The 14,848-nt window shown below is 38.4% G+C and overlaps 2 protein-coding genes across 2 annotated transcripts; both read right to left on the bottom strand.

Annotated features, from left to right (window-relative positions):
* Window positions 1-419: 419 nt before the first annotated feature.
* Window positions 420-11,561, bottom strand: LOC121777811 (clathrin heavy chain 1-like). Its single transcript, XM_042175165.1, has 30 exons — window positions 11,290-11,561; window positions 10,800-11,004; window positions 9,515-9,603; window positions 9,330-9,408; window positions 9,116-9,243; window positions 8,167-8,265; window positions 7,968-8,076; window positions 7,744-7,823; window positions 7,417-7,644; window positions 7,255-7,320; window positions 6,939-7,055; window positions 6,626-6,823; window positions 6,398-6,514; window positions 6,253-6,312; window positions 6,034-6,120; window positions 5,819-5,902; window positions 5,593-5,727; window positions 5,446-5,508; window positions 5,267-5,371; window positions 4,999-5,111; window positions 4,650-4,902; window positions 4,431-4,567; window positions 4,074-4,352; window positions 2,983-3,985; window positions 2,373-2,858; window positions 2,080-2,250; window positions 1,816-2,001; window positions 1,292-1,414; window positions 1,033-1,143; window positions 420-943 (listed from the first exon to the last, which is right to left on the bottom strand). The coding sequence occupies exons 1-30, from the start codon at window positions 11,332-11,334 to the stop codon at window positions 776-778; spliced, it is 5,124 nt and encodes a 1,707-aa protein (XP_042031099.1). The 5' UTR covers window positions 11,335-11,561; the 3' UTR covers window positions 420-775.
* A 1,032-nt stretch (window positions 11,562-12,593) lies between these two features.
* Window positions 12,594-14,443, bottom strand: LOC121775817 (probable protein phosphatase 2C 25). The gene is made up of 4 exons (XM_042172884.1): window positions 13,958-14,443; window positions 13,266-13,601; window positions 13,010-13,189; window positions 12,594-12,909 (listed from the first exon to the last, which is right to left on the bottom strand). The coding sequence occupies exons 1-4, from the start codon at window positions 14,366-14,368 to the stop codon at window positions 12,745-12,747; spliced, it is 1,092 nt and encodes a 363-aa protein (XP_042028818.1). The 5' UTR covers window positions 14,369-14,443; the 3' UTR covers window positions 12,594-12,744.
* Between the last annotated feature and the right edge of the window lie 405 nt (window positions 14,444-14,848).

The raw sequence follows: 14,848 nt of genomic DNA, 5'->3' as shown, positions 1-14,848 counted from the left end.
ATGACTCATTCGAAACTCATACAAGCAAAATTAGGCTAGAGAAAATAAAATTAGTAAAGAATAGACCCTACTCTCTCATTAATAAAGAAATTTATTATAAAAAAAAGACCAATTTTAATAAACAAATAGACTACAATTTCTTAAAATCCATAACAAATCAAACCATAACATTCAAGGAAGGACAAATAAAATACAAGACTAAATAATCACAATAAGCAATTAGTTGCAAAGATATTTCACCTCTAACTTTAAGTTGAAGATCCAATTTAGTCACACATAATCTTGAAATTAGAGAGCTTTTATAGTCATACATTATCTTGCAACAAAATGGGCACAAAGTTGACAAGTATTGTGAGGTTGAACTCATCTTTATAAAGAATACAAGCTCCAAGCATTAATTTGATTGATGCAATAAAATATAATGTTTCTAAATCGAGGAAGTATATATTCAAACAAAGGAAGAAATTGACAATAAGCAAAGTAGTCCGTAATATTTGTTTACCAACTGCTTTTTAAAGATACAAAGTAACCTCGGCTTGCTTGCGGCCTAGAGCTGCAAAAAAATGCCTCACTACCAAAGAATATTACCCCATATCCACACCCGACCACATTTTCAAGCCCGAGCTATGACTCGGGTCACTCCACCACCGGCCCCTTCGACTGCTAGGGAAGCGAGGTACTTGACAAATGACTACTAGATAACACAAAAAAGTCCATCGACATGGACATGGAAATCCTCTTCTCATTCACCAACTATCTGAGAATTAGCTCGAGCTCAATAAGACCCCATCGATGGCATTCCAAATGGCGGCATTGGAGGCATTCCCATGCCCATGCCACCCATGGGCGGGGGTGGCTGAGGAGCGTATCCCCCTCCCATACCCGGACCACCCATGCCTGGCGGGGCTGGTAAAGCAAGAGGCAACAACTGGGCGTACATATTCTGCAAAATGAGGACAATGATCGCAACTTTTTAAGTACGAGAACAGATGCAACGACTGATCTGCAAACAGAACTTGTTGGTATTTATACCTGTTGCATGATGACATCTTTCTCCTCGCTTTCTTTAGCCTTCTCTTCCTTCATAGCCTCAATCTTGTCCTTGATTAGCTCATCAACTTTGCCAGAGTATTCACGGATGAACTGCAATATGGGGAAGAGTTGGACACGGTTACGAACTACGTATGCAACAAGCAATCACGTTCACAAATTACATTAGTTTTGGTGGCTGTCTAAATATTATGAGCGATCTAGGGATATACGTAAAATGAAGGTGAGAGAATATTGTTACCTGTAACAGATAGGGGAAGGCAAAGTCAATCATGTTATTCACCCAGGCTAGTTCAAGTGCGACATCCGGGCGAATCAAATCGTAACAAACAAATAGGCAAGAAGCAAAGCACTCCTTTTTCCCCTACAAATCATAAAAACAATAGTTAAGACACCACAAATCCAAACATCGACAATAACTATTTCACATGGCTCCACCAGAAAATTTGAAACACATATATCTCATGCACTATGATAAGTTGCCACAAACTTTAAAAACAAATTTCAAAATATGAGGTGATTAGCAAAAATTAAAACATAGTCGACCAACTGCTAAGAGCAACTAGCATTGTGTATCATAGCAGCCTTAATCATTAAAGATCCTACAGCACAACTCATTTAAAGCTAGGTCAACCATGTTTGTTGGTTAATTACAGAAAACAAATCAGTTAAGAGGTAAAAAGAGGAGATATATTTAATGTAATTCTTAATCGTAATATTTTGATAACTTCAGAAAGGAAGATCTTATGTAATTCAGTGGCATACCTTTTCAATGAAGTAAACAAGCAACTCTTCAGCAAGTTCACGATCACCAGATTGTGAAGCTGTCTCCATTGCATCTTTGTAGAGGTTATCCTTCTTCGACAATGCAATTGACTGCTTCCATCTGCCCGCCTTTTTGTAAATGTAGGCTGCAACACGCCTCATCTCAAGCAGTTCATGTTTCTCAATCTGTTCAGACAGAAAAGATTAGATTTTTCAAAAAAATTTAATGGGTCACAGCAAGTGTGTATAATTATTATAACTCACCTTTTGGGCAAGGCCTATAAGGTCGAAGTTATCATGCAAGTCAATCGATTCACGTAGTCTGTCATAATCTTCTTCTTCTACATAGATCTCATTCAGAGCTTCATTCACTGCAGAGACATTATTGCTCTGGACTGCAACCATATATGGCTTAACAAGACGTAGGTGACCAGCCTAAATGGTGAAAATGAATGTCCTTAGAACAATATTAAAGCTGATGTGCTGAATCTAAAAAGTTCAATACTAAACAAGTGCAAAGTTAATAGGCATATATAAAGCATTAATTTAAAGTGAACCTTTCGCATTATGTCCACAACACGAGTGTGATCCACGCGAAGAGCAAGGACATTCAGGACATCATTGATGAGATCTGGGTGCTCTTGCAAATAGAAATGCACGGCCTTGTAGTATAGTTCCACATTGGCAACCTTGACAATAATATCTTTGAATTGCATGTGATCCCAGGCTTCAGGTGAATGGTTCATGACTGTGGTTGCGGCATTATCGAACTCATCGTACTGAATGTACAAGTATGTAAGTTCTTGCCAGTGCTGCTGTTCATCACATGCTCGGATCAGCTTGGGGATATTGAGACGAGTGGAGAACAATTTGATGTGCTCCATGAGCTTCTCGTGGCGGTATCTGGCATATAAGACACCCAGCTCTGTAAAGATACCCATATGTGCACGTTCTAAACCCAGACCACTCTCCATCAGGGATATTAGCTCATTGAAGCATCCTCTATTCTGATAATAGTCGCTAACCTCTTCCAGATCATCCACCTATAAGACCAAGATAATGTTAAAAGGTCCCAAAGTATTAGAAGTTCATAGCTCTCTGATTTTGATAATGGAACCTGATTTTATCTTATGAATACAAAATAGAAATGGAATAACTATAGAATACCTGTACAATGATATTGAGACCACAAATCTGAGCCAAGCGGAACTCCTCAGCATCCACACACGCAAAACAGACTTCTTTCCATGTCTTTGCACTATTAGCTTTGCGAGCTGCATCAACAGCCCCTTGGAACTGCTTCAACTTAACTAAAGTGCAGGCCAGCTTGCCCCAGTTAGATGTAAAAGCAAAGATAATCTTTGCTGCCTCGTACAAGGCTTCATCATACAAGCGGTCACCAACACTTGGCAGATTTGCAACATTTGGCATGAGAATAAATTCTTCAATGTCACCCAGCCTCTCAATCTTGGCATATGCATAAATGAGCTCACTATCCACTTTGGGCTCCTTTGATTTCTGCCTGACCATGAGAAGGTACTTCACTAGGTCATGATAAACATCAGCATCTTCAGCAGCCCGGATCACCTCAAGAAATTGGGTCGCATCATCTGCACGGATAAATGATTCTATCGCATCGCTAACTAGTCCTTCACGAAGCTGAGCTTTAGCAACTTGACTCCAAACAGCATCCTCTTCAACACGATAAGCAAATTCAACAGCTCGGTTAATATCCCGAATGTTGTCAAGCAACACATTAACACCCTGGACATTCAAGTTGAACTTCTTGAAAATAGCATAAGCTTCTTCGTACAATTGAGCATCCACAGCCACCTCACCGACAGCTGGTCCATCAAAATTATCAAGTCTATTGATATAGTCCATCACCCTAGATGGATCAGCCTTGATTGCTGTCAAGATAAGTAAATTTTGCAGATTAAAGTTCCCACTGAATGCTGAATTTTGAAGAACAATCTTTTCAAGCAACTCAATCAGTTCGTGAGGAAGGTCAGCGGTCATAAAAGCTTTAACAGCAGCAGAGACTTGCTCTGGACTTTTGCTTTCAGGCAAAGCAGTAGATACAACCTGATCAATGAGCAGCCTTCTGAATTCATTTTCAGGATCAAGAACTTTGGCCCAGAGATCGCCATCCATTCTTTCAACAACATACCTGAGAAGAAAAAGACGACGGCAGATTAACTTTCTAGAAAAAAGGTACTTAAGTAAGAAACCATAGAATAAAGCCATTACTCACAAACCTAGACTGCAGCTTGAACAAAGAGTTCTTATTAGTGACATTGATGAGTTCATCATCACATTGCCCTCTGCGGTATGCAACAACAGCAAGGGTAGGGTCGCGCTTCTCACAGTACTTTCCCACAACACGTGAATCATAGTACGGATTGGTAGTGAGGAAGTGTTCTGGATTGTTGTTGCTATCTATTATGATTTTACCCAAAGCATTGTGAACATGCACATCCTGGCTTCCTTCACTCACAAGATGCTCCAGAAACTGGGTAAGCAGGCGAAGCCGATTCCTGCACAACAAAGGCCATGCATAAGGATCTCAAGGAAAAACATGCATCCAATAAAAGCTGAGAGAGCAGATAGAGTACCTTTTCTCACACTCCTCCACAAGAGGTTCAACTGGAAGCAGAGAGCGAACAGAAAGGATGAGGCCTTTAATGAAATCTTCTGGGCATTCATCATCTAACAGCTGTCCAACAACTAATGGAGCATTTCCTGGATTCACCTATTCGTAGAAACAGCAAGGTTAGCTTTGCAAGGATAACAAAATCTTTGTCTAAATGATAATTTTCAGCAGAAATACAAACCTTTTGCACATAGCCTTCAATATAGCGGAGCATGTTGTTAGAGTACAAGTAATGTGTGAGGTCAGGCACAAAACCGAAGCGGTCACAAACATTGATTAGTGGACGTGCATCGGGAAGTTTTGCTTCCATCAAAAAGTTCTTAGTCTTTTCAGGATCGTAGAACTCAGATTCTCTGGTAACACGCTCGACCTCCTTAATTTGTCCAGTCTTCGCAGCTGCCTCAATATACTTGAAGTGAATTTCAGGATCCTCACTGCCAGGTAATAAATAATTAGTACACTAATTAGCAATCATGTTGAGTGGGAAAGGTCGGCCACTCATGCTAGAAGACTCCTCGTAAATAGATTACCTGGAGCTCAAATATGATCCTAGGAAGAAATACAATCCCTCATATGATTTGAACTGCTCAAAGAGCTTAATGCATGCTTCAACTCCCAGATGTTCACAATATTCCTTAGCAACCTGCATAATGCAGAAAACAACACAACATAATAGTACCACACACCATTAGTGATGGAGTCTGGAAAAGCATCGGAAACCATAGTTTTGAAGGGGGTCAAGGGACAAAACATAATAGTACTATGGCACCGCATTTGTAACACTTTTCATAGTCATACCTGGACAATTATCTGAAGATTTCCTCTTAAATTAACCAATAAGAGATCCTTCATACACTCCATTGCCCATTCCTTGGAAAGTGTCCCAAAGAACTCCACAAGTGCCTGAAACGATTGGCCATAAAGCACTGATAAGACCAACTTATGACAAGGAAAAAATCAACAAATGTTTTACAAACCTGTGGCTCAATTGCATGGGTGTTCACAATGACACGCTTGATGTCCGGCAGCTCAGAGTAATGCTACAAATAAAAGTCAATTGATCAAGACATATATGAATAAATACTTATCCAGAAGATGAAGAAGAAGATGAAGATGGCCAAAACCTGAAGTGCCCGAATGTAAAGACCAGCTTTCTCACATAGCTGTGCTACACGTGGCCTGTCATAGTGACTAAACATGCCATTTGCCAAAATAGCATCAGCAACATTTGGAAATGTCACAAGATTTATCTCCAAGACCTGTACAAAGAGAAAAGTGGTCATGCCATGTTCTAGAGAGATCTAAGTAAAATGATGTTAACTAAAAACAGGATGAAATATAGTTATTAACCTTTGTTTGCAAGAAGCCATGTTCTGGTAAATTTGGTTTCAAAACATCCAATAGAAAAGCTGTTGCTTCACGGATCAAGTTCCTCTGGTGCAAAAAAATGGTCAAGACCACATATATATTACCAGATTGGCTTACAAGAAATAGCAAACTGAGAAGAGGATTAAAAATGTTGGTAATGTAAGTCAGAATGGTTTCGAAACAAGGCATATACGAACCTGAAGAAACAGATCGGTAATGGTATTGTAATCAACAGGACAACCTCCTTCCATTTGAGACATCATCAGAGCAAAATTAACAGCTCCCTGCAGGCACACAGAACATTATAGCTCCAAATGATAACTACCTAACATTATAAGTCATCAAAAAACAAGAGTTTGAAACAATACAAGCACACATCCTAATATAATGAAAAGATCAGAATTTGCTTAGTATACCTGAGGATCTGCTCGAAGAATGGTTTGCAGAAGGAAAAGATAGTCAGGTGTGTACCCAACCTGTTTCAAGACAAATAACTTTGTTTGAGCAGATTAAACAAAGGTAAGACATTAATAGCGAGACCTGGCTATCTTAAACCCAGACCTGTTTCGAGTATATCAAGATTTTGTCAAACTCCCGACGCTCAGCAAAAGCAGCCACAACTTTTGGGGTAGCTCTGGCTTTGATATATATTTTCAGTGCAAGGTCATTGTCAACAGTCTAGAAGGTTTGACATGAAGCAGATTCGTGTCAGGAAAAAAAGAGATGGGATTTTCAGGGTAAAGGTAAACAAGGAAAGCAGTAGATACATTAAATCTTTTGAGTTTTCACCTTGACAAGATCTCCAAGTTCCTCACTACATTCCAGTTTGTCTTCAGCCAACCAGTTTTCTAATAAATTTTTCTTGTTCTGGTTGACCACAAGTCGAGACAATTCCAAAGATTCAAATGCATTGAGCTTTCCTTTTGTTAAAAGTGTTCCAAAATACTGCAACAAAGGTGGCGTCTGCCCAGCTTGTACAGGAACACTCTGAACAAAACAGAGAGTGTTAACGAATGATATCATTTGAACATTAGTTCTACCAGCTGCACACTTGGCAGTTGGCACTGAAGAAAATGATTGATAGGTAAAGAACATAATGTACCTGAAATTTGGCAACAGTATCAGGTGTCCGAAGGATGCCTTGCGGAGATTCTGCAGCAAGCTCTGCAGCCTCTTTGTACTTTGTCTCAGCGAACAATTCTTGGAAACGCTGAACAACCTGAAAATAAATTGGAGAAATTTAAAATCTATTTATGCCCCAAATTTAAAATCTATTTATGCACCCAGAAATGTCTAGAAAAAAAACATACAAACACATGCAGGGAGGAAACTAGGATTTTTTTTGTTCACAGGCTTGTCAAATAACATCAGGAATGAAGATAGTTGTAACCATCAAACTCAAAGAAAAAAAATATTACCAAGTTCTCTGCCCCAGGTAGGTTTCCTCTTTTGGCAAGATTTACAGCAAGCTCCAGATTGTTTAACTGCGAATAACCGTTTAACCCTTAAATTCTTGAGACACTGACAACATCTCAAAAAAATGATGCTATGTGTAGAAGTTCTGAAGTTGGAAAACGTACTTGCCCACTGACAAATGGGACAATAGTCGATTCATTCACTGTGGCAAGTAAAACTTGGCCACGCCTATTAATTGCATAGAAACCCCCAACAGATGAAGCTTCAGATGTTAGGAATATTGGGTCGGGGCTTATTCTGTTTCTGTAAACAGCTGTTGCGGTTTCAAGGTCATATACGAATAGCAGGCCAAGCTTTGTGATCACATATGTCAGGCCATACTTATGGGAAATCTGCAAAAAATGAAATATATATATAATAAGCACTGTGAAACAAAAACAAGATGCCAAATGACATGGATAGCATCTATAAAAGTACTCCAACAACGGTACCTGCATAGCCACCGGAAAATCATCAGCAAAATCTGGAGGGAAGAAAAGATCGGCCTGCTTCTTGGTGAAAGCTGGTTTTCCTGAAAAATGTTGGCAGTTGTAAGATGAAGAATAAGAGAAAAGGATCATGAGACAGTAGGCACACATGATAAATTACCCAACCACTTATATACAGAATATATGAAAATGACAGAAAACAAGAAAAGAAAGGAAGATAAACCCACCTGGCTGAGCACCAAGCTCAATAACATGCAACTTAGATGTAGTCTGGCCAGCATTGGAGGTCTTTGTAGCAAAGGAAATTAGAATAGAATCTTTATCATTACCCGGTACCTGTTCACAGTAGACAGAAAGGTATAAAACAAAATTTGTTCATTGAAACAGCATATTGTATATCACAAATCCAAATAAACTAATACATACTCTGATAGAGGCAAATGATGCAGCATGTGCTTCAAGGGCTTGGCTACGTTGCTGATCCACAGAAAATAGCTGCATATTTCCTTTGACGAGTTGTGGCCTCTAAGAAATATATCATCTTACTATGTAAGCTTTCAATAATAAAGAAGAGAAACTTAAAAATAAACTGATAGACAGAAATAAAATAACATATTATGGTCACTGAAGCACAAAATATCTGCAGTTGGATTCTATTGAACTGAGTCCCAATACCTAAAATAGAAGGGACAGTAAGAGAAAAGGAGCTACATCATTATCCAATGAGCTTAGGCATTATTGTTATATACTTATATGAACAGAACCGAGCTTAACAGCGTGTTAGACAAGAAAGAAGTAAAATTATTTTAAATCCAGTTAAAGGACACAAATGGCTACCACAAGCGCATTCTTCCTTCCAGAAATACTGGCATCTAGTAGTATCTACGATTTGGTTCAACTGATTCAAGGTACTCTTCAAAATTCAAAACAGCAGCACACAAAGTAAAATCATTGACTTAATTTTCCACAAAAAAGTTCCACAACCAAGTATGTGAACAATTATATTATTCACGTAGTCTCACTAGTGGAAAGTAGTGTTGTTATATTTACACTGCCAGTTTTGGCATGTAGATAAATGTACATAGAGGTACAACAGCCATCAGACGATGTTTCTGATGAATTAAGATACAAAAGGCCACTGTAGAAGAAACCAGTACGATATGTACTGGTAGAACACATGAATTAAGGTAGGTAAACAATACAAGCAAATAATTTATGAGAACTATGATGTACAGACACAATGTAATGCAGGAACTAACTTGAAAGTGTTAACTCTTGATATTAATGAGAGGTTTTAAATAGAAGAACAGCCAGGAGAGCACATCCAAATCTAAACTCATTACTTCAAACACATCAAACTGTAATAAGAACGCACCTCGGCAGAGCCAGGAGAGATCCCAATCAAAACCAACCATTTTTCAGATGGATCGCACTTATAATTAATTATCTGATTGTTTGCTAAGTTGGCAGCTCTATCAAACATCTTTGCAGGTTCAGAGTCACCTGATCATAAAGAGAGATGAAATGAGAGCACAAAGAGATAAAAACCAACAAAATTAAAACAGAAGCTAAGAATATGCCGTCTTTACCTTCGATTGACCAGTGATACACTGATGATTGTGTAACTAAACCCAACATCTTAGGTGTAATCCACTTCCAAAATACAACCTATTGAAAAACGTAATATCCAGGAAAATCAACACCAAGAATCTAGCAATGATATAAAACAATATATAAAATGGACCAAAGCCTTCAACAAGTAAGAAAATCGTACCTGCTCAGGCATCTGATGCGACTTCAGTTTGGCCTTTGCCTCAATGTTAAATATTTGCAAATGGTCTTGTGTAGTTCCAGGGAGTCCAGCTTCAATACCATTAAAGGGGAAAAGCAATCAGTATTGAAACCAAAAAAATTAAAGCATGCCAATTATACAAGTGGATATGCCCCACCCCCAGTTAATATGCACCAATGAAACAAGGACTTTAGTAAGATAATACCAATCTAGAACAACAACAGACACCACCTCGCTCCCTCACGGCCTCACTACTTAAAATTAAGATAGCCGACTATTGGTGGCCTATACCAGCCCTTTTACGACCACTTGACACCCACCAAGATATCACTGACAGGAATATAGGAAGAAGCAGAAAATTGGTGGAGAAATAAAAGAGAGTGAGAAATAGAATACAAAGCAGACAGAGTCTACACCCTAAAGAACAAAATCTGCAACCAGGATCTGCGACAAATGTGAGGCCTTCACGAAATTTTGGTTAGAAAAAGTTGTTTGAGCAAGTAAAAAAGTTCCTATCAGTTATAATCACTCACCTTCTCATGTCTTTTGCATTTGACATCACATTGCACAGATGTCTTCATAGAATAATTATGACCAGAAATTCGCAAGCATTAAGACAATAATTAAGTACAAATTATCTTCAGTCTTCTTAACATCTAACCCTGTACTCCGATCCCTACTTTAAGTTAAAATAGCAATCACGATTATCCTTCTTGAGTCCTTGACATAAAATCCTAAGTTAGAGTAGCCAGAGGATTTTTTTCTTGACATAAGAATCCCAAAAAACTCACTTCCTAAGTCCTATGTTAATAGCTGTTGACCCTTACTCTTTTAGCTGCTTTGGAAGTTTCCATTAGAAAATATGCTGGGGCGTAATAAACCCATAATAATCATAGCATAGTTCATTTCTAAATTCTCTATCGACAACTGCAGCTCGTTTCTCATTATATAAAGGTTCATTGGTTCTACTTCAAATATTCTCTATGTATTCATGATTGTTGCTTATCTAAAAACATTTATCATAATAGCTTATGTTAAACGGCAGTTGGGCACATGAGAGTCAGATATGCAGAGACAATAGTATGCTTTTGGCTAATTTGAGTTCACCACAAGTAAGGCTGGCTAAACAAATAAATCACTCAGTTATCGATTTCCACATATATGAAGGCCCAAATTGAAATAATTATAATCAACTCTATACATCCAAAATGAAATATAACATATAGAAAAATTCAAAAACCAAAAGAACTAATAAGAACTCATTCACCTTTCAGAGCTAATATTCTAGAATTTGGATTCATAAGTGCGGAATCGGCAGTAATAGGACGCCTCAAAGGCTGATTCGGCATGCTCATATCCACAATAACCACGCTGTTTTGAGGTGCAGTCTCCCGCACACATATAAACTTATCAGATTCCATAGTCACATTTGTGAAAGTAATGAACTGTGGATTGATCCCTATGCTAGTCAGCTGCAATCACCACAAGACACAATCAGAAAACATGAATTCCTCTGAAACCAGCTCAAATGAGCCAAATCACAAAAGCCTAAGAACATAATCGATAGATCTGAGATCAAAAGTAAACGAGATTATCGAAAGCAATTATTCAGAGCTCCGCAGTGATCGACAGTGCCAGCGCATCACGCCAATTGATAATAAAGCCAAATTGAACCGTTTCATCCAATCGAATAGTCAAAGCAGCTAGAAATTGAATCAAAGTTCGAAATTAGTTCAGGTAAACGATTAAATAAACACCGTTAGGGCTTCCTTCATGGTGATCGGTGCGTTTGCGGCCGCCATGACGACGGACGGCGAGTCAAATCCCTCGTTCGGAGCTCCGGATCTGGTAAAGGATCGTACGAATTGGCAGAAAATACAACGGCGCCTACAGGCGCTCTGAGATCTGGAGCAGCGGAAGAGAACCCCTTGAACCCTCTGGTAACCAACGAGAGTGAGATCTAGAGAAGAAAAGAGATGGAGAGAGCAAGTGGAGGGGTGCTTTCTTTCTAGTGAGAGAAACTAAACTAAGAAATGAATTTATTTGTTTTCTGGTTATATATACAAACACGCTTTAATATGAGAGAGATCTGATCGTCTGGATTTAATTATTGGAATACTAGTAAAAGATTATAAATTAATCTACAAATTAATTTGATTTGCAACTTATTGCAAATTAGACCCAATCATAAAAGTGTTTGTTTTAATCTTTCTATTTTGTAGCAATTTTGTCATTTCAAAGTTTTTTAATACCTTTATAGTTATGATCTATGATCTAGGCGTCTATCATATATCGAAACTCTAAATTATAATAAAATTTTTATACGAGAATCCACGAATAAATTTAATTAATGAAATACTAATTAAAAGATTATTACTTAATCTACAATGTTTTACAACTTACTAGACCCTATCATAAAGTTGTACTATTAAGTCGGGCCGGGCCTATTTATCAACGTTGTTTAACGTTAAAGATTTTCAAATTGGGCCATTGTTCACATTTTTATGCCTATTTTCCTAAGAGAGAACAATACATGACCAACCATTTCAAATTTTTAGACAAATGAAATGTTTTCATGATTACTTCACATTTTTAAACTAAAAATTATTTTCATGCATGGAATTGATTACTTTGTTGTTCTACGTCTATAATGCATAAAACATCAAATTTCAGATATACTTGCTTGTATAATAGTATGCATCCATCTTTTAATGCCAGTAATTGGGGACATTGCCCCACAAAAAATCTCTTTCGTTATTAATTAATCCTACCTAAATAATTTTGAAATACCACTATTTGGCACTCCTTTAATATTTTTAAATAATACGAGATTCTTTCTCCACTCACAAACACTGAACAATAATGTGAGACTCTTCATTCATAGACTAATACCCTTTTTCACCGAAAGAATCAGCAGCCACAATTGACCATGTGCATCAATGGATGATGACCTACTCATTTACACCATTCATTTTCTTCTAACATAAACTACATTTCCTCTCACCAATGACACGTTTTCATACACACAGCCAACCCTCTCCTTCATCATCAAGCAATCAAATAATCAATCATAATTTTTCATAATCATACCAAATCACAAGTCTGTTTTCCCAAAAGACTGTTCATTCAGAAACTCATACTAATAATCAGTTAAAAAATTGTAGAAATTAAAATGTACAAATCACACCATCCTCATTTAAAAGGATTAATCCTCACTGAATGAACTGAGTTAAATGAACAACCATAATGCTAATGTCATCGAGAGATCCTCTGGTCAGTGACAAATCCGCGAGTTTCTTGCAAGCCGTGAGCGTTTTTGGCTTATCCACGCCCACGCATAGATCACGGATGATGTCCACTGCCTCCTGATTGCTAACCTGCAACAATGGACACGAAAGGAGTCAGCATCCAATGTGTAAACGGTCCTTAGCAAACGAAGACATGAAAACAGTGGATGAAGCTAGCTTGCTTGCTTACATTATCCCACAGGCCATCCGAGGCCAGGATCAAGAACTCGCAGTCTGGTCTAATCTTGAATATCTTAGTTTCTGGCTCGGCCACAACCCATTCCTTGAGATGGCGGTCACCAATTGCTCTTGACACAGCAAGAGATCCGTGCACTCTCCAAACGCCGTGGCAACAGTCCACATAGCCACCCTACAACAGATCCAAATCTCATCAGCAAACATGGATTGAAACAATTGAGTCATACTCAATGAGATGGAATGCTCACCAGACTTTCAATCCTCTCCCTTTCTTCAACCAATGAAGGGCGGTGATCAACTGTAAGGGCTTCAGCAACGCCTCCCCTGCTCATCACAGCACGACAGTCTCCAGTGTTGGAGACCACAAGGTCTCCTTTATGAACCAATGCTGTCAAGCAGCACGTCCCCCCACGGATATCTTTCTTCAAAAACTCAGAATCCGTGGCTAGATAACCCTCCTTCACAGCCTCCTCCATCTCGTCGCCTCTCTTCACCACTTCCTTCATTATGTTCTTCTCCAAACGAGTTGAAGCAAACTCTGCAGCTCCAGCTCCTCCATGACCATCAAATACACCAAAGAATGCCTGAAATTTACAGTTAACACTAATGTTAGGTTATACCAAATCCCCAAAACTTTTAACTCCTCAATTCACATCTTCAAGTAATCATCAATGACTTATTCATCAACATTAATTCTATATCTTCTAAACAGAGATTCAATATCTGAATTCCATCGTTTTTTTGCCATGAGCAATAATTCTCATCAATTACGTTATAAACGCATCTATCCTTCTAATTTATCTTAATATTCATGGATCCAATTACCAAATCAATTCTAATCTCCAGTAACTTGAAACATAATCAATCCATGGAAAAAACATCTCAAAATCACATCTATTAACAAATATCGAAAATTAAAAAGCTTAAGATGAAAATTAACCTGTTTAGAATCGCCATGAATGTCCAATACAGCTGCATATCGATCCTCCAAATCGCCACCTCTTTTCCCTCTTTTGGAGTAAACCGAGTACGCCTCCCCTTCAAACACGACCTCGTTCGACCTATCCGAATCCGACGTCGTTTTAGCTTCCTCCATTTTTAAGCTTATCACGGGAATATCAATCCTCCCCGGCCTTTTCCGCTTCAACACCTGCGGCGCCTTAGTCGCCGCTACTCCTTCCTCCTCTCCTCCTCCATTATCCAATGGCTGCGCGATTTGCTTGAAAAAAAACGACGACGCAGTAGACAGCGGCGGCGGCGGCGCGGTGGCAGCCTTGCAGAAAACCGGCGACATCTTTCTCGGGGAAGGCGTGAATATCGGAGAGCTTACTGCTGCTACAGCACAATGCATGATTTTCTTCCCCAATTTATTAGTCAAATGATCCTCTTTTTTGCGAGTTAATTCAGCCTTTTGCTTTGCGTTTTTCTTCAATTTCAGTGATATAAATTTCAGCTCTGAAATTCGGGCTATATATAGCGTGATGCCAGTGGAGAGGGAAAGCCCGTAAACGTCGTCGTTTCCCAGGTGAACAGATACTTAAACTTTCACGCGCTGGAGTAAGGCGCTTGTAATCACTCGCTAATAAATAATGGCTTTTGTTTTATAAATATTTGGTAATTATTCCATGATTATCTCGATTGAATTATACTTAATTTATACAGTCTGTCTAAAGGTTGTACTATCTTCTTTACATTTTTTAGTTAAAAATATAAGAAATGATATTTAATGAATTCAGTGGAACATAAAATATGAACATAATACTTCCTCCATCCTCTAAATTTTGTCACAGTTTAATCGGACATGAGTTTTAAGAAATGTAATAGAAAGTGG

This window comes from Salvia splendens, chromosome 18, assembly GCF_004379255.2.
Source record: "Salvia splendens isolate huo1 chromosome 18, SspV2, whole genome shotgun sequence".
NCBI lineage: Eukaryota > Viridiplantae > Streptophyta > Magnoliopsida > Lamiales > Lamiaceae > Salvia > Salvia splendens.
The sequence above is the reverse complement of the archived record's forward strand: the minus strand, read 5'-3'. Positions and strand labels throughout refer to the sequence as shown.

Coding starts and splice junctions, on each gene's coding strand:
- LOC121777811 (XM_042175165.1), bottom strand. CDS start 11,334: ATGGCGGCCGCAAACGCACCGATCACCATGAAGGAAGCCCTAACG. Junction 6,824..6,938: donor ATACTGTTGCCAAATTTCAG/GTACATTATGTT, acceptor TGTTTTGTTCAG/AGTGTTCCTGTACAAGCTGG. Junction 4,568..4,649: donor TTGAAGGCTATGTGCAAAAG/GTTTGTATTTCT, acceptor TTCTACGAATAG/GTGAATCCAGGAAATGCTCC.
- LOC121775817 (XM_042172884.1), bottom strand. CDS start 14,368: ATGCATTGTGCTGTAGCAGCAGTAAGCTCTCCGATATTCACGCCTTCC. Junction 13,602..13,957: donor TTCATGGCGATTCTAAACAG/GTTAATTTTCAT, acceptor TGTAAATTTCAG/GCATTCTTTGGTGTATTTGA. Junction 13,190..13,265: donor GGGAGAGGATTGAAAGTCTG/GTGAGCATTCCA, acceptor GATCTGTTGTAG/GGTGGCTATGTGGACTGTTG.